Source organism: Strigops habroptila, chromosome Z, assembly GCF_004027225.2.
Source record: "Strigops habroptila isolate Jane chromosome Z, bStrHab1.2.pri, whole genome shotgun sequence".
Lineage (NCBI taxonomy): Eukaryota > Metazoa > Chordata > Aves > Psittaciformes > Psittacidae > Strigops > Strigops habroptila.
Genome location: NC_044302.2, coordinates 2,077,138 through 2,100,789, shown reverse-complemented (window position 1 = coordinate 2,100,789; position 23,652 = coordinate 2,077,138). Strand labels below are relative to the sequence as shown.

At 41.0% G+C, this 23,652-nt stretch overlaps 1 protein-coding gene across 4 annotated transcripts in view; it reads left to right on the top strand.

Moving 5' to 3' along the window:
* LOC115619539 (nuclear factor of activated T-cells 5-like) overlaps nucleotides 1-23,652 on the top strand; it is a 70,133-nt gene that overhangs the window by 4,726 nt on the left and 41,755 nt on the right. For 3 of the 4 annotated variants that reach the window (XM_030511976.1, XM_030511975.1, XM_030511977.1), the window contains exon 2: nucleotides 20,792-20,917. In XM_030511976.1, coding sequence (XP_030367836.1) covers nucleotides 20,792-20,917 — 126 coding nt within the window. Of the gene's footprint in view, nucleotides 1-20,791; nucleotides 20,918-23,652 lie in introns of those variants that run through there. The other variant, XM_030511979.1, reaches the window with a different exon arrangement.

Sequence of the window (23,652 nt, the reverse complement as noted above, 5' to 3'; positions counted from 1 at the left end):
TATGCTGGACAAGCAGTGCTGAGGGATGGACTGCATGCACCTGCCTGTTGCAGTTCTGCCAGCTGACCCGAGCACCTTCTGACTTAAGAAACTGGTTAAATTCTGTGTCAGCCTTATAAATGTCCATTTCTACTTTGAATCTTACTAGTTTATTAGCTTTAAAAACAAAAGTATGGAAAATGTTGCTTCAAGATGGTTATGTGTGGTGCTGGGATAAGGAGGAGGATTTTGAATTCACAGTTTTCCACACTGTAATTTGAATATTCTGGTGACAGAGCTGTTTTAACAGACCCCTTTCCCTCCCATCTGTTCTCACCCATGTACTGTTCTCTGCATTGTGCCAAAACAATTGCTTTTTGTGGTGGCAAGATGAATGGGATTGGGAAACCAATCTAGAATGAGTATCCTGTGCTTCTGATGGGATTTTCTAACATTGTTCTCCCTGATCTTGTTTAGTGTGCACAAGTGGTGGTATGAGGGCAAGAAAAGGAGGTATCGAGGACTGGGATTAAATGGTAGAGGAGGTAGCAGATAAGGTAGAACTGAAAAACCAGCTTTGCCATGAAAGACATGCTCCTTATGTTGTGCCTCCTGTTGCGTTTGCTGTGACTGTGTTCTTGTGCTGATACCAGGAAAGCTAGGCTTCCTGCCTGGGCTGTTTTTTTGGGGATAGATGAGGGAATCCATGTCTGGAGCTTGGGAAACTGGGCAGGATACAGCAGCACCTCCCTTGCTGCAGGTGTGAATGGAACATAGACTCTCCACTGCTTGCCTGGAGAGTATCTGTAGTGTAAATGTGGTGTGGATCAAGGAGTAAAGGGATTAAGAGGAATTAAGTAAACTTTTTCTTTTGTTCTAAGACTAGTTGATTTTTTTCATTGTCGGTTTTACTCGTTTTGGATACTTTACATCTATGAAAGTAAAGATGTTTTAATTTCCTGTTGGAGAATCTCCATATATTGCCCAATCCTCTTGTCCCATTTAAATTTAGATGCTCAAAGAAACCATGATTCGAGAAAATATATTTCAGTCCCATGGAAAGACTTGAATATTGCAGTGAGGAACTGGAATTTAACTTGGGTTAGTGGGATCTTGGCATCAGCACGGCCAGTGTCAAAGTAGTGGGTTCACAGCGATGGTTTCACAAGGAAACGGGCTCTGGTGCTTTGTCAGCGGGGCTGTTCCTGTTGAAGCCTCTGGGCCATGAATGTGGGGTTCCCTGCAGCCAGAGGTGTTTGGTCCAAACTTCTTCCACTTGCAAAGTTAAATGGGTACGTTTTATTATGTTGTCTTTTAATTCAGCAATGTTGGAGAGTTTTTAGGGACCCAGAGGTTAGAAAACTGTTTTAAATTACTCTGCAGGTATTTCTGATTGTGGATGTGCTTTAGGGGAAGATGCTGTTTCCCAATACTTCCCATCCATTTTAGTCTATTTTCGGCTCATCGCATTCTTTTTTGATGCCAGGTTATGCCACTTGGTATCCCTTATATTATATCACTCAGCACCATCACACCTTATATTTTGTTTTGTTCTGGAAATTTCTTTGCCCACTTTTGATGCTTAGCAGAGATCTGAGAATCTTTAGAATGTGAAAGTATGGGAGTCAAGAGTACTTGTGCTTCAGTTAGTTCAGGACTGTGCTTCAGCATATTTGAAAACCGTTATAGCTGCTCGTAAGGGGAATCCATAGGGAACTGCTGTTCAGTAGTCAAGGGGTAGAATTTTTTTGTCTGATGTTTCCCAGATTGCAGGTTAAGATTTTTCCATTTTTATAAAGCATCTGATTTTTATTTGTAAATTTTCAACAGCATAGTTACCTTTTTGGGGTCTGTTGGCTAAAAATGATCGTCAGCCTGGAGCTTGGATCTGATTTTTGCACTGGTATGCTTACTACTTAGTTTTATATGGAAATATATTTCTTTTGAGTTGGAAAAAACAAAAGAGAAGTAATGCTTTTATGCAAAAAGGCAATGGCCTGAACTCATTTTGAAGTGTAGATAATGCTGGTAAACCCTAGAGGGAATTGATGAGTGTCCAAAGTGCAGGTGAAGTAAGGCATGTGGTCATGTCTCTGCAGTTTATCACGTTTGTTATCTTCTCTGGGTTTATGTAAAGAGTAAAATGATGAGGTTGAGTATTCGGCAAGTTTTGGCTTTCTCATCTGCAAGTACAGCAATTATTTTAGGAACTGACTGAAATGAACTCTTGGATCTAACTTTGAACTGTGGTGTAAGAGCAGATTCTGATGGGCACGGAATAAAATCTTGAGCATCTGCTATTTCCAAAAGTGTGCAGTGCTTTAGCAGCGTTTGATGTAAATGCTCAGAGTCAGTTACATTATGTTATTTACTTGTGTAGTTCCGAGTGATCTGTATAGTGAATATCATCAAGTGGACTAAGAGGAATGTTTTCACTGTTTACTAAATAAACTCTGAAGACTTTTTCTCCAGTTCCCTCAATTACTTGTCTCTCCAGTAGCTGGAAAGGTAACCTTACAGAGTTTATAAAACTAATGCAATATGCCAAAGTAATGCAAAGTTTTGATGCTAAAAGCAGATTTGAGTTGCTGTGAAGTCCAGGTTGTTTGGCAAACAAAGGGAAGCTGAACAGCAGTTCCTGTTAACACCCAGACAAGGTGAAGCATATAGGAAAGATAAAGACAGTAATAAAAAGTTTTAAAGTGTTGGAGTTCCACTCCCGTTCAGAAAATTTGACATTACAAGCCAGTTATTTTCAGTCTCTCATTGTCTACAGCCCTGTGTTTTTTTGTATATATTCACTCAGCAGAAGAATCTAAGTTTTGATAGCTGCAGAGTTCAGTAACTTCTATTAACTGTGACAGTTTCTGTTGTCTTCTGCTGGGGGAGCATGACCTACTAATGGGACTGTTAGCTGGTAGTGGTCATGCAAACTGCTCTGTGAATTGGGGCAGGAAGATGGGAGTTATAAGTGCCAATCTGCCTCTGTTAAAACTACATTCCGCTTCCCTCCATGCTTCTCCTGGGAGAGTGTTGATGGAAGCAGCAGCTCCTCCTGAGCTGCAGGCGGTAGTGGAGCTTGTGTTGAGCAGCACTGCACATCTACATGTTTGAGAAACATGAGTACCACTATTAACGTGTGTTTCACAATTCAATACGTCTGCCTTTGCAGCGGGGTTCTTTTGTGTGTATGTGTATATATGTTTAACTATCACCATGGCAGGAGGTTGGAACTAGGTGATCTGTAAGGTCCCTTCCATCCGAAACCATACCACGATTCTGTGATCTGGAGTGCAACAGGAGTATCTAGAATCTTGCTTGGTTCTTTTTTGACTCTTGATTGATTTTTGGATTCGGCAAGAAATTCCATTGTCCATTTATATACTTGATGAAGAAATATTTCTTGTCTCCCATTTAAAGTTTATTCTCTCTTCAGTTTAGTATTAGGAATGAGGAGGTCTCCTAGTTTAAAGTGTTTAAGCATATTTTTGTTCCTTAGGAGGGAAAAACCAGTGGCTTAGCTTAGAATATATATTCTTATTAAAGCAGATTTACCGAGTAACTTACGATTACAGTTCCTTATAGTCTTGGTTATATCTCCTAAGTAAATGCTACAGACACCAGGCTTCTGATTTAGGTTAAACTTCTGAAAACAGTCAGATGTCCCAGTTGTGCAAGGGGTGGGAGGGAAGTGGCGTGAATACTTTTGAAGGCAGTGCCAGCTTTCAGTCACACAGTTGATGTGGTTGGTAGGGACCTCTTGAGATTATCTAATCCAAACCCCCTGCTCAAGCTGTGCCAGCTGGAGCAGTTTGCCTGGAACCACATCCACTTGGTTTTTGACTGTCTTCATGGATGGAGACTCCAGAGGCAGCCTCTCTGGCAACCTTTGCCAGTGTTTGGCTACCTTCACAGTTAAAATAATGAAGGTGAAATTTAATGTGTTATAATTGGCGCCCATTGCCTATTGTCCAGTCACTGGGCACTGCTGAGAAGAACCCATCATTCCCTCCCATCAGGTGTTCCTACATGTGGATAAGATCCCCCTGTGCCTTCCCTTCTCCAGGCTGAACAGTCCCAGCTCTCTCAGCCTCTCCTTATGTGAAGGGTGCTCCAGGCCTTTCATCTTTGTACCCTGAATGCATGTCAGTTTGCGAGTTCTGAATAGCTTTTACTGTTGTTGGGATGTTTGTGAGTTTCCATATCAGAGAATATCATGTCTAGTGTTACGCTGCAGTTGTTTTCTTATTGTGGCACTGTTGGGTTTTTCTTCTTGAATATGATGTTTCATTTTCCTGTGACACTGAGGTTTTGTATCCTGCTATCAGTGTTGCTGAGGATATCTGCAAGGTTCAAAGCCTGTTGGGAGATGTGACTGCCATGTTCCCTTAAGAAAGGGGGTTACATTTGTTTATCAAGAGCAATCACTTTGAAACTGACTTTCTGGGTATTCCTGGAGTTTGGCACTTCAGGCATACTCAGCAGGTTCCAAGAGTTTTAAACTCCTCTCTGCATTTCTTAGAATTGTAGAATGGTTTAGGTTGGAAAGGACCTTAAGATCACCCAGTTCCAACTCCTCTACCATGGGCAGGGACGCCTCACACTAGACCATGTCTCCCCAGGTTCTGTCCAACTTGGCCTTGAACACTGCCAGGGATGGGGCAGCCACAGCTTCTCTGGGCATCCTGTGCCAGCGGCTCAGCACCCTTACGGTAAAGATGAGTGCCACACCACCCTCATCCAACCTGAACTTCCCTTGTTTAAGTTTGAACCCATAACAGATAGTGATAAATGATGAAGAACTTCCATCATCTCTTGTCTCTGAGTATATTTGAGTGTGATCAGTGCCCTTCCTTAGCCTGTGTGCAGATATCATCTGGGAGTAAATCTTACTTTGTTTTTCTTTTAGGGCATCTGAATTCTAGACAGGGCCACCTGCCTTGCCTTGAAACTTGAACCACACCTGGAATGGAGTTGCTTTTTAATCAGATGGGGGAAAAAAAAGGTTTCTTATTTTGTGGTCTGAAAGGATTCAGTTTAAGCTTCCATAATTCAGTTATTTGGTGCCACTTAAGTAAAAAAGGTTCTTTTGGAGGTGTGGTAGCAAGGAAGGGATTATATTGTTTAGAGTACCCTTTGCTGTGCAGGTATTTCAATACATTAATACAATAGCAAAAGAATTCATTTAGGAAGATTACTACTATTCTGCACCTGATCTGAAGAGTCTACAGGCTTTATTTGTACTGCATTCAGCTTTTAGATATAAAGACAGCTGAAGTACCCTGGGTGTTTGCAACGAACACTTTATATAGTGGGAAACTAGTTTTCGTGTTGAAGAAACTTCTGAGTACATTTTTTTCCCTCCCCTTAGAAGGCCAGTAAGAAAAGACAATCAGGCTGAAGAGATCTTTTAAGTTTAACAGCATATGACTTCTGAGAAGCTGGTTCTAGCAGCCTGTAATAGCTCAGTTTCTTGGGGAGCAGGATGGGATAGTCTTAGGGAATGCTGGAATCCTCTGTAGGAGGTAGGCTGTATCATCCAGATGTGATCTCCGTCTGCACACTTGCCATTTATCCCCATGAACTCTAACCCTCAGAGGACTTGCCTTCTGTTACGTTGTCTTTCCTTGAATTGGTGTCAAGGTTTAACATACGCAAGGTCTTGCGCTATTTCACTGGAGATACCAAACTGAAGAAGATTTAAATGAAGGGGAGAGGAGTAAGAAGCCAGGAATGGTATAGCACAGACAAATAGGCTGTGCTTGTTTATTATTTTTCATGGCTTCAGAGAGAAGAGGCACCCAATGCAATGTCTAGGCAGCAATTTAAAACAAAAGATGGTGTCATGGTTTAAGCCCAGCCAGTAACTCAGAACCATGCAGCTACTTGCTCACTCCCCCCCTTCTTCCCCTCTGTTCCCGGAGGGATGGGGAGGAGAATTGAAAGGATGTAAATCCCATAGATTGAGATAAGAACAGTCCAGTAACTAAGGTATAATACAAAACTACTCCTGCTACCACCAATAATAATAATGCTAAGAGAAATAACAAGGGGAGAGAATACGAAACTAAAAGGGGAAAAGGAAAAGAAAACAACAAACACAAGTGATGCCCAGTACAATTGCTCAGTACCTGCCAACCAATACCCAGCCCAACCCAAGCAGTGATCTGGGCCTTCTGGGTAACTCCCCCCAGTTTCTATACTGGGCATGACGTGCTGTGGTATGGAATACCCCTTTGTCTAGTTTGGGTCAGGTGTCCTGGCTCTGCTTCCTCCTGGCTTCTCCTGCCCCTCCTCACTGGCAGAGCATGAGACTGAAAAGTCCTTGATTGGAGTAAGCATTACTTAGCAACAACTAAAAACATCGGTGGTATCAGCACTGTTCTCAGGCTAAAGTCAAAAGCACAGCCCTGCACCACCTACTAAGAAGGAGAAAAATGACTGTTACAGCTGAACCCAGGACAGATGGATTTTTTTTTTTTCTTCTTTTCTGTACACCACTTAGTTGTGGAAACAGTTGACAAACGTTTTGAGTGGTAAAAAGATAAATAGTTCAAGAAGTTGTTAGATTTGTAGAGGATAAATCTATTTAGGGAAACCTGTAAACTAGGGAGTTAGCTTACAGTAGGGCCGTTTTCAATCCATTCTCCACCCAGCCTTTATTTGTGCTTGGGATTGCCCTGACTCAGGTGCAGGGCCTTGCACTTGACCTTGTTGAACTCCGTGAGGTTCACATGGTCCCACCTCTCCAGCCTGTCCAGATCTCTCTGGATCCCATCCCTTCCCTCCAGCATGTTGGCTGCACCACACAGCTTGGTGTCGTCAGCAAACTTGGTGAGCGTGCTCGACCCCACTGTCCATGTCTCCGACAAGGATATTAAACAGCATGCGCCTCATCAGTTGCATCTCTCTTTATCTGTAGCCTAAGGGAGGCTTGGTGTGTATCAGCAGCACTGCTTGTTGGAAAGAACAGAGGGCTCCTAGATGCAGAGCCTGAGATGGAACTGTAGCACCTTGGGCTTGATAAAAGCTTACTTTGAACAAACGCTGTCCATAACACTGCTATTCTGGTATAACATTTCGGCTCTTTAAAAAGGACTTTATTTATAATCTTTTATTATTATTTTTTCCCCCGTTTTGTCTTTTGTCCTTTTTTTTTTTTTTTTCCCCCCAGTTTCTGGCATGAGTGTGTTCAGAGTAGCTGCTGTAGTGTTAAATGTGACAGAAAGCTGAGCAGGCAATCTGGGACTCGTGTGCCATGCTCTGAGGTGCCTTGTGACTGCACAAAATGTGTGTGAAGCATGCAGGCTGTCTTTCATTACTTCAGTGTTCTTTAACATTGATGCAGTTCTACCTCCTAATCTGGGATCTTGCAATACGAGCGAGAGAAGTTGGTGAGGTACAAGAGTCTTGGCCTTCATCACTCGGACACATCTTTTATGTGCCTTATTAGTCAATTTATTAGAAACGGTGTTACAGATGTCAGGCTTTAAGCAGAGCTTTCTTTTAGCTGTGCTGAGGAATATTGTTTGTTAAACGTCATGTTTGTTTTCAGAAATGGTGTTTATCATCAAACATAGTACTTGAATTACCAATAGAAACTAAAATGATGGTAGGAAATATAAATATTTCTCAGTTTTGGGTTTGACAAAATACCTTTTAATGTCAGTATCTTACTAAAAGGAGTAAAGGAAAGGAGGCGTCAAGATGGTTTGCAAGCTCTAGATGCTAGACATCATGTTCGGGCATGTCAAGTCTCATGAACATAGCCTCTACACCCAGGTTTGTAATAAAATCGTGAATCCAAGAGATGGCTGCAGTGTGTTGAAAGCCTGAATACCTGTATGTTTTTGTGCTTCAGGTTAAATACCGTGGTATTCAGAAGAAAAAAATGAGCATGTATTTTTCATTGCTGCTGTTGCATTTCTTGTTCTACAGCAAATGTAAGAGATGGCAAAAATAACCCCATGGGGAAAAAATGTGCAAACCTGAAAGGGCTGAGAAAAACCATTTCAAGACATTAGTAAACTGAGGGTTAGGTGGTCTCCTCTGTACTGCCAAACTCAGATGGTGCTTTTACCTAAGGAATGAGCATAACTGTGTTTCTGGTGAACTTTGATTCTGAAAACAATACTGATGTTTTAACATGGTTGATAAATAGCTAATAATGATACTCCTTGGTCATACTGTATTTGGGTTTCTTCGAGCATTTGAGAAATTAAGTCTTTCTGGTGGCAGAGTGTGAAGTTGGGAAGAAAACCAACTCTCCTTAAAATTCAGTGTAGTGTAGAATCGTAAATAACGAAATGCCATTGTTATTACAACAACTGTATCTAAAGTGTTGTATGAGAAAATGAGGTGGTTTGAATTCCTTAATTGAATTTTCATACCTATCATATTTGGATTCTTCCCAAACATAAGCTTAGTTCAGTTTCCTGCATGCATTAAAACATGGCAACATTGGATTTACTGTTTTTAATTCTTACGGCATTGTGAATGGATTGATTTTTTTTTTTTTTTGTTTGTTCCCCCCCCCCCCCCCTTTTTTTTTTTTTTCCCCTCTGTATTTTTTTTCCCCTCCCATTTTGGGTTGTTTGAGAGAAATGTCATCTTTAAATGCTACTCCTTATATGTGATTAAAGCCTTTCAGAAATGTTGCTGAAGGGTTAAACTTCATCGGAGCGGTACCCTGTTGTGTGCATGTGTGTGCAGTACTCTCCAGTAAGTCATTACCGGTCCATTTCTTGAAGTGACAATTACTAAATAATGATGTTCTGTCTTTCAGAGGTGTGTAAAATTGGATGCAAACAAGACACAGGATTTATACTGCCTGTCTACATTTATAAAAGTACTCTTTGAGCTGTGAATGGGGATGACTGAAACACAGCCAGGAAAGCTTTATTTGATATTTGGATGGATGCCATAAATAGAATTCAGCTAACACATGCCTTTGTCAGTTGTTGAAATTCAACTTTAAAAGGATTAATTTCTCAACCCTATCCTGCTGTGCAGAATCCTGAATATTAAGATTAACAGCTTTTCTGAAGGTTAGTGGAATACTGCAGTAGATGGTTCTGTTCAGTTGTGCATTGCTTGCAAAATCACTTTTCTAATACTAGCAATTTTTGGTACTCATACTTTAAAAGAAAAATATGCAAGAAACAAAATTTAGGTTTAATTTTTAAGTACAAGAAATAACGATATTACAGCTGTGATAAAACTTTAATGACTTTGGTTAATAATAATTAATTAATAATCTTTCTTTAAAATAGAAGTGGCTGTCTTCCAGCAAGCTCTTCTCTCTCTTTGCTAACACGCTATAATGTGCATTTCAGTTTTGGAGTAGCAGCATTTGCAGGCAAGATTTGGATTTTACAGTGTCTGTTTCTACATCATCAACACGGACTGCTCGGATCTTCTGCTGATCCTTCATAGTGGAGCTGCACTCCCATAAACATTTTAATCATGAAGTTTTCTAGTGCGGCCAGAACCATGGCATCTGCCTTTCCCTATGTGCTCATGAGTTGTGTTGATTTAGGGTTTGCTGCTTTTGTCTGAAGCCAGAGGGAACTGGAAGGAAGATTTTCTGTTTGGCTGTGTGAGACATCCTTGTATACACTGCAGTTACTTTGAAAACCTGCCACTGTTGCTGTAGCAGCAATATAATTCTGCCAGCAGTGATAATAACAGGAGCACTGGCGGGAAGACTTGCTTCCAGTCTTTTACTGCTTTACCATCTACAGATGCTCTGAATATAACGTGGCAGATAAGAGGGAGGGAATAGTACTCTCTAGTTGTTTCCTCTGGCCTCTCCTTAGAGGTGCTACTGAAATGAAAGCACCAGTACAATGTCAGGAAGCATGCCAAGTGTCTTCACACCTTCACTTTAGAGCTGTGTGAAAAATAGTGTTCTGGGTAGTGCTGGAGATCTTGTTCAGAGTACCTTAATGTCTACAGGAATAGAAGGCAGTAGTCTTTACATATTTTAGATACATTGTTGATTTGAACAGAGTCCTATGTTTAACCACATTATTCTGAGATGTGCTTGAAGACATGAAATGAAGACATTGTTTTAGTAAGTGTTGCCTAGCAGATTGAGCACTGGATAAGATCACTTGGACTGTGTCCTGCTGCTGACTGGCAGGGCAGTCTGGGGAGTTACGTTCTTCTTACAACTCAGGTTCTGCATTTGCAAAAATAGGAGTAATCAGGCTGACAACTTTGTAAAATGTTTGAAGGTGTCTGCACTGAGACTATCAAGTAGTCTTTTGCTGAGCATCATCCAACTGTTCTATGATTCTATGAAGTATAGTCTTTTTCTTGCTCTTTGGCTTTTTTGCCATGCAGATATACAACAAGTATATCTTTATGGTGTAGTGGGACTTAGCAGAGTTGAGTTTATGGTTGGACTCAATGATTTTAAAGGTCTTTCCCAACCTAAATGATTCTGTGATTCTTTGAATAGTTGCTGCTTTTTATCTGTTCTTATGTATGCTCAAGTAAGGTCTTCCCTTCTTGCTCTGTATGAAATTTAAACCTGCCTTCAGGGCTGTTTGCCTCATTTTCACTACTGCTAAGCAAGTCTGTGTTAAGTCTACTGAAGTTGTAAAGATGTTAGGCAGTACAGAAGCTGTGATAGTCTGTAATGTATCATAAATCCTCTTTTAACAGATAGAGAACAAAAGCTGATTTACTCTTCATGTTGTCTACTTTCTTCTTCTTTCAAATCTTTCTTGTAACTTTATAATATAAAATCTCTGCTGTACCTTAAGCAGAGCTGCCATTGCCTGCAGTTGTGGGTGAGTCTCACTTATGCAAGTGAGAGTTTGCATCTCCTGTGGAGTACTTGAAAAAGCCAACCAAACTAAAAAGAAAGAGGAAAAAACCTGCACAAACCCAAAATCCCAACAGCAACACAACCACCGTGCTGGAGTAGAAAGTACTTTAGTGATCACAGATTCATCTGGCCTGTGCCTGTCTCAGGCTGTTTCTGTTCTGGTTTTATGCACTAGTCTGTCCGTCAGTCTACTAGTTGCCTTTCTCAACTCTCAAAGCTTCCTCTGTTGAGCTTCTTACTGAGTCCTGGTTATCGCTTTGGCTTCCTGTCTGTGCAGTCCCTGTTTGGTTCACGATACCAGCCCCCTTACTGGCATGCCGTCTTATGGGGTAGCAAAGTATTCTGCTGGCTATGTACAAATTCACTTTCATTTGCACAAAGGTATAGGTACGCATTCTCAATGTAGCTGTAGTAATGTTTTGTCTTGTTAACTTGGAGACAAAAAAGCAATAGACTGTGTGTATTTTCACTGCAGAATTTACTTCAGTGGATCCTGATGTTATTTTTCCCAGTTTACCCTAGATGGAGTGAGAGCAGTCACTGTGCCGTGAAGGAGGGAGTATCTGTGTTGGTTCTAATGCCTGTTATACTTAAGGGTGGCCTTAGTTTTCTGATACGTATCCTCCGTTCTCTGTGCTGCAATAACCAAACCTGTTCAGTAAATGCTTTTTCTGGGTTCTGTGGGAGAACCTGCTAGTCTTTGGTGTGTGTATGGAGGGAGCTGTGGGGAGGGCTGAGAACTGGAGGAGCTCATGAGCGACCTCTTATGGGTTCTTCCTGGCAGGCAAAATAGTTGCTTCAAAGTATTCCCACATCAAGCTTTTGTATAGAGAAAAATCCACGAGAGTCACATCACACTAACATTTGGCAACAAAGCGAGGCTTTCATTAGATGTTGAATATTTAGAGCTGATGTAACTCTCTCCTTGTTCCCCCCATCATTCTTTAAAAACTCTTTGTGAACTAAGCTATTGTGGTGGAATTGGTAGCATACAATCAACTCGACCATTAAGCTGTATTGTTTATCATAGACACTGGACTTCTGAGTAGAGCAGAACTTGAAGTTAAACAAACAAACCTCAGGGTCTTCTGGCAGATTCAGAGGACTGGATTTTTCAGGTGTAGAATAGATTTTGGTTTTAGCATCACTTGCCCACAGAAGTTTCTGAAAAATACTCAGCTGCACATTCAGTTTTATTGAAATGCAGCTACCTTCAGAGTGAGGAGTGACAGTCAGGCCCTTAGTTGACATTTGGAACGTTGGTAATACAGGTTTAGCCCCAAACTCTGTCTTTACATAAACTGATTGGCATCAAAGAATCTGTATACATGTGTCTATGAGTACCCTGAACCTGATTTGTGTGCTTAGCTGGGGATGTGGTGAAATATGGGCATCATTATTTTTACTTTTATAGAGTTTTTTTAATTTGTTAAGCGTATGTGCTCCACTTTCCTCACCTACCTCCCGTGTAGGAGAGGCTACTTGCAGGTTCATGTATTTCTAATTGATTTTTAATCTTCGTTCCATATAAACAACTCTCTTTGCCTGCTTGCTTGGTTGTTTTTTTGATCAGCTTAGAGTACATCATTAGAAGAGATTTCTTCTTAGATGCTGCCAACTGATTAGAAGAGTACACCAAGGTTTTTTCTTAATCTCTGGTATGACTGTCATGTGCTGCAGCAAGGAAATGGCCTTGGAAGAAGCAGCCAAATCTGTACGGGTATTAAAACATGTTGAGATGAGTATCAGTGGGGATCAAATGTGCAGCATCCAGTGCAGGGAGCTTATTAAAAGACAAGGATTAACTTTGCTGTTCTTCATGAGGTCATGGAAGTGGTGAGGTATTTCCAGGATGTACCTACCGTTAGAGGCAAAAGCCACCATCTACAAGTGGAAAATACCCTGTCTCTGCCTCTACTGCGGACAATTTTTCTGGTTCTCATTGTCACCCGTTTATTGATCGTGCTCTCCCACATCATTGTCTTTTGAGCAGGAAGGTGGTCATTATCTTTTAGCCTAGGGCTGGGGATAAAAAGGGTGCTGCTGAAAGAGCCCTCAGCATTAGAGGGGGTTGAAGTCACAGGAGCCAATCACCATGGTGGAACAGACAGACAGACGGGTGGGCTGGGGGAGAGCCAGGAGAGTTGGGATTGAAGTAGGAGCTGAAGCTGTAGCCAGGTTAAATGATGTCTGACATCTTTGTTGTTAAGAGGAAAACTGCAGCAAAAAATGGGATTTTCCACATCATGATCAGAAATTGATTTAAAGGCCATTATGTGCAGTGGAAGGATGGCTTCAGCTAAAGGCAGAAGCAATACTTCTTTCCTGGGTTCCTTTTTTTGTGTTCTTAGCTGTGTGTTGTCAAAAATAACCTGCCAACTTTTCCCCACTATTTCAAGTTTAACTGGTTATTCCACTGAAATTGATTACTTGAACCTCCCCAAAACAGGGGATAGGGGGAATTGCATGCCTAGAAAGCAGAAATGGCTGTTCTATTGCATATTGCTCTCTGTACTGTAGCAGGATTCTCTGCACCTGCAGCAGGCTGGAGAAGATGACCTTTTCAGATGGTGATATCAGTCTCTCTCTACGTTAGTTATGACCTCATTTGCTAGCAGGTCAGGGCAAAGTTCTGCATCACATTCGTAATTTGGCTTCCATGTGTGGAAGTTCAGGATGGCCTGGCCTTGCTCCTGGTACAGAAGAGCAAAGCGCAGGGAAATCATTGGCCTATATAAGCTCATTCCATAACGTTTAAGGTGCTCAGTGGTACTGGCAAAATGAGGATGCCGGCATTCATCATGGATGAGCCTGCTGTTGCTTTTGAACATTGGAAACGGGTATTCTCTGCTGTTTAACGTATCTTCTGTGCACCAAGTACTGAGTTACAAGAAGAAACTCTTTGGTCAACCAAGCAGAAAGATCTCGGTTAAATTTGCTGATAGGCTAAGAAAGCCTCACAAAAGTTTGAGGACAGAGAAGTCCTTGTGTAACATCACGCACTAGTCCTAGCACAGTGCGAGTTAATGAGGCACTAAATTACTAGAAATTGCAGTTCTTAGTCTGTACAGCTGAAATTCCTGTGTAGCTGCAACGGAAAAGTCATTCAAGATTCATTAAAGGTGAGTAGCTGCAGAAAAGTCTTGCAAGGGCTGCATGTGGTAGAATACTGGATCCATGTGTACTTGGTTTGCTGGGTTACACCTGAACTGATTATTTGCAACCACTTTCATTAGCTATTTTGGGGAAACTGCTTCTTTTTCCTCTTCTGCCTTCCGTCCTCTTGAAGTGACAGCATCTATTTCTGTTTCAGTGTTAAACTTACGTTATTTAACAAAAGACCTTTTACTTGAAAGTGGTTTCTGTTGTGACTATAAAAGGTCATTCTAAAATGAGAATTCCTATTTTTCGTTACGAGGGAGAGCCCTCTCCATGGTGGGAATATGTATGTTTTGGAAAAAGCAGGGCTTTCTTTGGGAAGTGTCCAAAGCTGGTGACTTCTCACAGAATCTTAGAGTTGTCTTAGCACTCCTAGGCAGGAAGCAGTTGTGTCTCTTTGCTCCCATAAGCTTAAAAATGCTATGTTCCCAAGAATAAAGTTTAAACAGAATCACAATTTCTTAGTTATAAGGAGGCATCTAATGTTGCTGGTCACAAGGCATGGTGTGTTTCTGAAAGGTCCTTTGATACTGTGATGATGAGAATGGTTTAAAAATGTCAGTGTAGCATTTTCTGTTGTTGGTGATGGGGGAAAACTGGAGTACTTAGATTTTGCTGTAAGCCCAGATGCCTGTCACTTAGCTGGGTTTGTCTGTGTGTAGGAATCTAAATACATTCTTACAAAAGGGGCAACTGCCTGTGTGCAGTGAGGTGAAGAGAGTAAAACAGGGAGAGAAGGAGTGCTTGCAAATGTGAGCTTGCCATCGTGAACCACCAGCACTCATGCAGTCATAGAATCCCAAACTGGTTTGTGTTGAAGGGACCTTAAAGCTCCTCCAGTTCCAACCCCTGCCCCGGGCAGGGACACCTTCCAGTAGAGCAGGTTGCTCCAAGCCCCTGTGTCCAACCTGGCCTTGAACACTGCCAGGGATGGGGCAGCCACAGCTTCTCTGGGCACCCTGTGCCAGCGCCTCAGCACCCTCACAGGGAAGAGCTTCTGCCTTATATCAACCTAAATCTTTCCTGCTAAAGTTCGAACCCACTGAGATCAGATCAGCTTCACCCACTGTTCCCTACCTTCTCTGGGTTATTTTGCCTAAATCTTTCTGAGGCCTCTCCTCTCTCCTCCTCAAAGACAGAGCTCCTGTCACAAGCTGCTGGGGCTGATCCAGACACATGTTGACCCAAGGAGATGTTTTTGTGCTGGCTGACGGCGATGCATCCAGCCCTTTCACAGATAGCTTTTGTTCAGTTCTTTCAATTTAAAGTGACCTGATTTCATCTGTGTGCAGCAGTTTATATGAGGTGAGCATCCCTTCTAGGAGTGTTGTGTATCCTTCTGTGTATCTTCAGGTTTTGCTGCTGCTCTTGCAACTCTTTGGGAAGAGTGGTGGGGATACCTTTCACTGGAGACAGAATGCTGGCTTCATTCCCATTGATAGCTAGGTGTGCTGGAATGCTGCTGTTTGGCTTGGGTGCACTGTTTTTGATGAGCTGCAAAACCAAGCAAGTCTGGTATCATATTACTTGATTATTTTTAATTAATATTTCAATTCTGAACGCTGACAAAACCTTATCTTCCCCCGGCTGAAATTTGGCTTTGTTGGCTATTGACCTAATTGTTCTGCTCAGTATAGCCATGTGAAATGCAACTTTCTGAACTGTCAGTGTAACTGGCAGGAAGATCAAAGTTACAAGCAGCTGATCTCAGATAAGAGATTATAAGGATCGGATAATCGGATAAAGGGCAGTTGAAGAAATTTGACACTGAAAATACTTGCTGTAAATCTGCCTCTCCCCACGTGTCCTTGATTTCAGTAGTAGAATTTGCAAAGCCTGGGCTCATCGAGTTAGTTTAGTTGAGGTATTTTGAGGGGAGGTATGAGATTTGTAAGTTTATTGTAAATAGGGTATCTAATAACTTATTACATGAATGCAGGTGAAGGTTTGTATGTGGAAATGAGCGTGTGTGACTCAGCTGATCATTAGTAGCTTTTTATATTGTTTGTGTGTTGTTTACGTTTATATATCCTGAAAAAAAATTAAAATAAATATATTTATTTTATATATCCTGAAACACATGTTCCTTTCTTCTTGTTTCGTGAAAAAAAAAAGCGTTTAGAGGAGAGGTTGGATATAAATGGAGCTACTACTAGCAAAAATAACCCAGAAACTTGACGTCTACTAATGTATTTGTCAGGAGAATTTGAAATGAACAATAAGTTACAAGACACCTGGTGCTGTCAGTGGCTGAAATTTGACTCATTGGTTCGACACAGTGCTAAAAACTGTCCTGCCAAAATCAGGATTTTGTCTATGTATGTTTTTTCTTGTTAATCAAGTAGAAATATGTAATGAGTTTTTACTTTTGCCTTCAAATGTAATGCTGCATTTACATATGTCTTTTATGTTTTTGTGGGTGTTTTCCACATGAATAACCATAAAATTATAGCAGATAATTTAATATACTCAATGTTCATGTGTGTACACATGTGTGTAAAACATGGTGATGGAGGTAAGCTGATCAATAGGAGCTTTAGCTATTTAAATACAGTATCCGGTGTGGAGGGAAACTATATCCTCTGGGGAAGAATCAGTTTCCTTGCAACGATTCTAATCTTTCTGGAATTTGTCAGTTTTTGCTTTAATGCTATTTATAGTGCAGCATATATAAACACTGGCCTGTGTTTAGGTGAAAATACAAAAGTTTCATTTGAAGTCTGACGTGTGCAGAGCAGGTTTATTGCAGCAAGCTTTCTTAAAGATACCCAAACAATTTCAGATTCCTCAGAGAAGTGTTGAAATGATCGTTCCTAATACAGTGCACTAAATATTTTTATTTAGACTATATGTTTTGGACTATGAAGCTACCTCTGTTCTGATGAAAGGTCAGGAGTTTGTTTGTGTTTTTTTTCTTTTTTTCCTTCAAGTTTCAATTTGACCTTAAACTTCGGCCATGCATTCATAGAATCCCAGCCTGGTTTGGGTTGGAAGGGACCTTAAAGCTCCTCCAGTTGCAACCCCCTGCCACGGGCAGGGACACCTTCCACCAGAGCAGGTTGCTCCAAGCCCCTGTGTCCAACCTGGCCTTGAACACTGCCAGGGATGGGGCAGCCACAGCTTCTCTGGGAAAAGTCTGTGCCAGCGCCTCAGCACCCTCACAGGGAAGAGCCTAAGATCTCATTTCAATCTTCCCTCTGGCAGGTTAAAGCCATTCCCCTTGTCCTGTCCCTGCAGTGAGGTGTGTGAGTTTCTTAGATGGCTTAGCAGGAAGAATTTGTTGCAGGGTGCACTTTGAGCTAAGATCGCTCTTTGTCAACAGAACTGACTGGGCATAATTTTCCATACGGGAGGTTGTGGCAGATACCTTGGGTGGCAATTACAGTGCAGCAGCTGTTCCAGCACTGAACATCTGCCTCTGGCTGGTTCTTCAACAGAAGCAAGCCTGGATTTTGCTAACCTCCTGTAGGTAGTAGCATGAGTGCCACCCAGAATAAAGGCTGGTGCTCATTTGCAAGGGATTGATGTCTGGAGCTGTTGTATGAACTGCTAGCTGCAGGGGCAATAATACTTCGAGGCGCAGGGATGTCAAGTAAGGAAGCACCCTCTCACGTCATAACTGTATTTTTTTTCAGCTGGTATTTGTGCTTTTTGTTACTGGGACAAAATCTGAACCTTCCACTCTTCAGTCTCTTGAGTTAAGATACTCATCTTGAAGAAAACTTGCAGTTCAGCAGAAAACAGAACCACACACACCCTATGGTTTCCAAATGCCACATTTTATTTGGAGTGTTTTTTGACGTATTGAGGCCAGCGGCCAAGCTTACAGGAGCCATTCAATGTGGAAATAAGTAAACATTTTCTCTGAAACTGCTTGGGATTTTGTGGTTTACAGAAGCTTTCTCAGAATCCAGCATGTCAAATAATGAACAGCTGCAAATACGCAGCACTGGCTGCGCTTCAGGGGCTGCACAATGTAAGTGGCTTGGGAGCGTGAGTTAGACTGGCTTGTTTTTAGCAAGGTGCAAACACGTATTTCATTCTTTCGTATAACTTCCCTGGCCTTTGTACATCAGGACTGGCTTCACAGCTTATGAAAGAGAAAGGGCTGAGACTGAAAATCCCCAATAGCAGTCAAAAAGTACAGTGATAGAATCATAGAATGGTTTGGGTTGGAAAGGACCTTAAGATCACCCAGTTCTAGCCCCCCTGCCATGTGCAGGGACACCTCACACTAGACCATGTCACCCAAGGCTCTGTCCAACCTGGCCTTGAACACTGCCAGGGATGGAGCATTTACCACTTCTTTGGGCAACTTGTGCCAGCGCCTCAGCACCCTCACAGGGAAGAACTTCTTCCTTATATCTAACCTGAACTTCCCCTGTCTAAGTTTGAACCCCTTGTCAATACCTGTTGTCCTGTCACTGCAATCCCTGATGAAGAGACAGGGTTCCCACTCTAATGATTCCATGTATTAAACCAGATTTGAATTTACAGTGACACCTGTTGATAAATTGTACTGTCCTTACAGTGAAGAAACTGCCTAACAGTGACTGTTTGAAGTAATAACTGGGCTTCTTGGCTTCCCATTTCTGGACCTTCCCCTTTCTTCCTTGTTGTTAAAGCTTCAAATACAACAGCAGAGAGTCTTAAATGTTATTAGGTCAACTGTGCTCCTTTTTGCAAGCCAGACGATGCATAAACTCTCTCCTCTTCTTCAGTGGATGGTCCGGTCAGAACTTGGCTGGTAGATTTTCAGGTTTTTTTAACCACGGCAGAGTTAGGTAACAGTTGGTATTTCAGTGCTCTGCTTATTCCTGCTGCACTAGGAGTGAATACCTATTGCATCTTTCCCATGAATTTAGCACTTGTGGTTCGCTGGCAGAAGTATAGTCAATACAATGAAAAGAAATTCTCTATTCTTCACCTTCCTCAGACACTCTTTTTCAAATATCAATATAACTTCTTTTTGATTATTTAGTTAATGGATTTTTTTCGTTATACTTTTTACACAGCCTTCCCATCTTAAAACTGCCATAAATTGTGCTTTTGGAGCCTCCTCTCTTCCCCCATTGCGGACATAAGGAGACGGTATTTGACTAGTAACAATTTAAAATGCAATTTAGTTTGGGTTTTAGTTTTGAATTGGATTCAAGTCTGTATGCACATGGAACTTAAATAAAAATCGTTATATATAAGGGTACAGTTCATCTTTCATACAGCTATAATTTAGAATATATTTAGACTATGGAAGTGTTCATACACACAGAAAGTACACAGTGCTTCTTAGTAAAATGTAGTATGTTGACACTAAAAAAGAACTAACCTTTTTTTGGAAAAGTAAATGAAGTATAAAATGAGAAGCATCATTGTAACCATATCTTTACACAAGCACTTTTAAACCAGTTCACAGCCATTCCTGGTAGTTGCTTGTGATGTGCGTAACAGACAAGTGGTACCCTGTAAACAGCTCTACATTTTCTTGGGCTCTTTTTATGCTTCACCAGTTAGTGGTGGGAGAGTTTGCACTCTTACCCAGTACAGTAACTGTTCTGGTTTGTGGCATAGCCAGCATTTGGTATGGGTTGTGTTTTTAATACAATTATGTGTTGCTGGGTGTGTATATACCTGTGCCTTTGTCTAGAGTATGTTTCATTTTTTATGGGGCCTAATGCAGCTGAAGCTCTTTGGTGAACAGCTCTGTTGGAATTCAAATTTTTACAGAATTGCTGCACAAATATATTTTACTTTAGGATTGAGTGTAATTGTTGCTTCGTAGGAGGAAAAAACCTCTTTAAAAGTGCACATTGATTTTTCCATATGTGTTTCGGGCACTTAAATAACACATAGAAAGGAATTTCATGAAGTTTTGTGGCGTGGAATGGCTGATTCAGTTTATAGCTGTTCATCTATAGCTGTTTATAGCTATATTCAGTTTATAGCTCTTCATTTATAGCTGTCTCTGCTCATAGCAAAGGGGTTGGAACTGGATGATCTTTAAGGTCCCTTATAACCCAAACCATCCTATGATTCAATGTTCAAGGTTATTTACATCCCCGGATTGGGGGTTTGAAACAGGGCATCTTTGCTGTATCCACTGGAAAAGGCACACATAGCTATGTGCTCATGCCCAAGTGGAGATGTTTGGATCACCCAGCGATCCTGAGATAATTTCACAACAGAAATCACAAAAAGAATGTCTTAGAGGTTCTACTGCTGTAGAGGATCTGCCAGAGCTGTGTCATGGGGTTTTCTGTGTAAAACGGACTGGGACGAGGCATTTTGTTGGTGGAGACACCTTTCTCTGGAGCATCTGCGTGAGTTTACAGGGAGTTTGAGGCAAAAAGAAATGTTGCAGATAAATGGAAGTGCAGGATCTTATGTAAGAATTGACACTTATTACACAGGAAGAGTATAGGGTGTTCTGTGGATGATGGTACTAAACTAATCTCTTTCTTTGGAAGTTGCACAGCTTGCTCTGAGAATGGATTTGTCTTTGATTCTCATGTACGTGCTGTCAACCCCTTCATTCTAAATGAGGGCCATTTCTGTGGAAGTTCATGAATTATTTCTTTGTTTGAACAAGATTGTGTCCGTTTGTTTCAGTCTTGAAAATGTGTATCTTAACATTTTTGTGGTTGGTTTGTTTTCTGAAATAACTTTATTCCATGATGTTGAGATCTCCAAGTGCTTAATGTGACCTTTTCAAAGGGTTCTGAAAAGGCTGGATTGCTGTTCGTATCTTAGGCAAAACGTTATTTCTTTTCCCTTGCAGAACATGAATAACATTTTGATTAAATCCACTTTGTTCCACAGAATCTGTCTATGACCTTCTCCCAAAGGAGCTGCAGTTACCACCTTCCAGAGAAACATCTGTAGCATCCATGAGCCAAACAAGTGGTGGTGAGGCAGGTTCGCCGCCTCCAGCTGTAGTTGCTGCTGGTAAGCATTCTCTTTTATTCAGTTGCTTTGTTAAGGTTTGTAAGGTTCTGGCCAACATGAACAGTGCTGGCAAAGTTTTGATTGTAAAGAAGAGCTTGTGGAGAAGTATCAGAGTTCATTCTAGAAGAACTTAGTATAAATTAAATTGCACTGGGTGATCTAAATTATCAGGTATTCTATTTTAACAGTTGCTGTATTTCATGTATGTAGATACATATTTTCATAAGAAATAAGTTACTTGTGCTGTTTTGTTATTATGCAGCACAGGCCTGTTAACTCCTAGAATGCTCTCTGACTTCAGAGGTAATAAATACCTACTTGGAACTAAGGGAGAATGCCGACCGACTGTGAACCAGCAAATTCTAGCTAGGATAAAAAATGGAATGGGAGATTACATTTTGGGCCATGAAGCTTTTGCTAGACTTAAGGAGGAAGAAAGGTCATTGTTTCTTTCAAGAGGCCTGAGGAAGCTTATTATTTAAACTCCATTCATACATATTACAAAATTCTCAAATACATGAGAACAGAATATGTCAGGATGGCACTTTTATAAACTGTTAGGTTAAAATTAGTTATTTTTTCTAATTGACAGCATATAAAAATGAGGCATGACCTTTTTATCTTCATCTTTATCTTACTCCCAGTCATGTTTTAGACTTTAGTCTAAAGATGCTGTCATTGATCTTCATTAAACATAAAAAAGTGAGGATTTAAGGGCAAAGTTAGGTTAGCCTTACTGCTGGTTTGCATCTGGAGTTCTTGTCAGTAACTTGTATATTCTAGTAAGCATCTGTGCAATGGGGAAAAAATCATTATGCTCAGGACAGATGCATCTTTCTTCATTGAATAAGGAGGTTTTTTCATAATTTGATCCCGATATTTCTTACAAGGTCATGTTCTGCTTTCCTAATTGGCCTTAAATTGTTGCTTGAGAAAAATGTATATATTTAAGGTGAGGATTCAGATAGCTGCGTTAGTCTTTTTTCTCTCTATGAGTTCATATGCATTAAATGTTTGTGTGAGAATGTTCCCCAGATTTGCATGGTACAGGAATCCTGATCAGAAACTGAAGTGATTGTAGACGTGTCAGAGAAACTTTACAGCACTGCTCACCATTCATGTTTTGCCAGACCTCTTCTGAGAGAACCTGTGGATTTAACTGTGCACAGTGGAACTTCGGTTATTGAAAGAATTTGATGGGTTTATTTATTATATTGAAAGGATTTGATATTTTTCTATCACTAAAAATAATTTGAGCATATATTTCTAAAATCAAGATGCTTAATGATGGGTTTGGTTCAAAGACACAGCAGCAACCAAATCCTGTAGAAACATGTATTGTAAAAACAAGTGAACGAAAGAGAATAATCCCACAAACCCTGTTACACTCTAAATCCACAGATAGACATGAACTGCTAGTTAATTCTGAATCTAACAGAAAAGACTTAAAAACTTGAATGGAACTAAATGTCTGTTACCTCCAGGTATTTAGTATCTGCTAACAGCCAGTCCAGTTCCTTTTAAAAAAACTAAGAACACGCTAGCTGTGTTTGGGTTAAACTGCAGCAGAATTTCTTGAAAGAAAAGCTTAAGTAGTGTTGAGATTTTTTTGTTAACACAGAAAGGAGACTCGTTCTGTTAAGAACACATTTCAATGTCAGAGAATTGTGTAGTTTCACAGAGACTTTAAGGTGATACCACCGCCCAAAGAAGAGCTTTTCATGCATGTGCTTGGATCAAGGACCTGCTCCAGGTTAGAGTTGTCGCTGGTGGGTCCACTGTGGGTCAGCACAACTGCTTTTGATGGCACAGGATGAGGAGTGATGTGGAAAAGAGGAGCCAGAAAAGGTGGAGGTAGCTTCTCTCAGTGGCTGTCAGCTTGTGCAGTTTGAATTGTTCACTGTTTGAATTGTTTGGAGACCTTCCATAGGTGTGATGAAACAATTAAGTTCCTGGGTGCTATATAAATGAGAAGTATTAAGTACAAGCAACTACAGCTGTTAAAAGTTGTGTTGAAAGAAAACTAACCAGCCAGACAAAACCCCCCAAACAGAGCCAAGACTAGTTTTGTTTTCATTGCTTATGTCACTGTCCGCTACCGTGAGGACAAAACCAGTTGAATCCTGGTCATCTGTAAGAGGATAACTGTTGACCAGAGTCACTCAGTAGTGAGTTGTGCTGCGGACACGTGTAAGGAGAGGCAAGCCCCAGCCCAAAGCAGCTGGGGCTGTTATCAGGGAGTGGGTGCTGAACCCCATAGGTGTTGGGGAAGGTTCAGCCAGTGAATGCTATCAGGTAGATAGTTTCAGTGTAAGACGTTAGGGGGGTCTTTGTGTGTGCTTTTTCATAGACTCATAGAAGGTTGGAAAAGACCTTTTAAGATCATCAAGTCCAACCATTATCCCAGGACTGCCAAGATGACTACATACTTGTTTTGTTTTGTTTTGTTTTTTTTCGCTACTTCTCGACCACATCCTTGAAAGAAAACACATACATCTTAGGCGAGTGTTTACCAAAACAGGTCCATAGACTGTGCTCCAGAACTATAGGGACAGAGCAGAAAGCTGGAAAGAACAGTTCCTGCTCCTCCCTCTGGTTTTGGAAGATAAGATATATAGAGATAGATGATGTGTAAGATATAATATAAACCAAGGGTGGACAGGTCCTTCTTCTGGTAAGCCTGAGGCCAGGCTTTCTCTTTGAAGCTGGAGACAAACTGTTAGGAATAAAGGAGG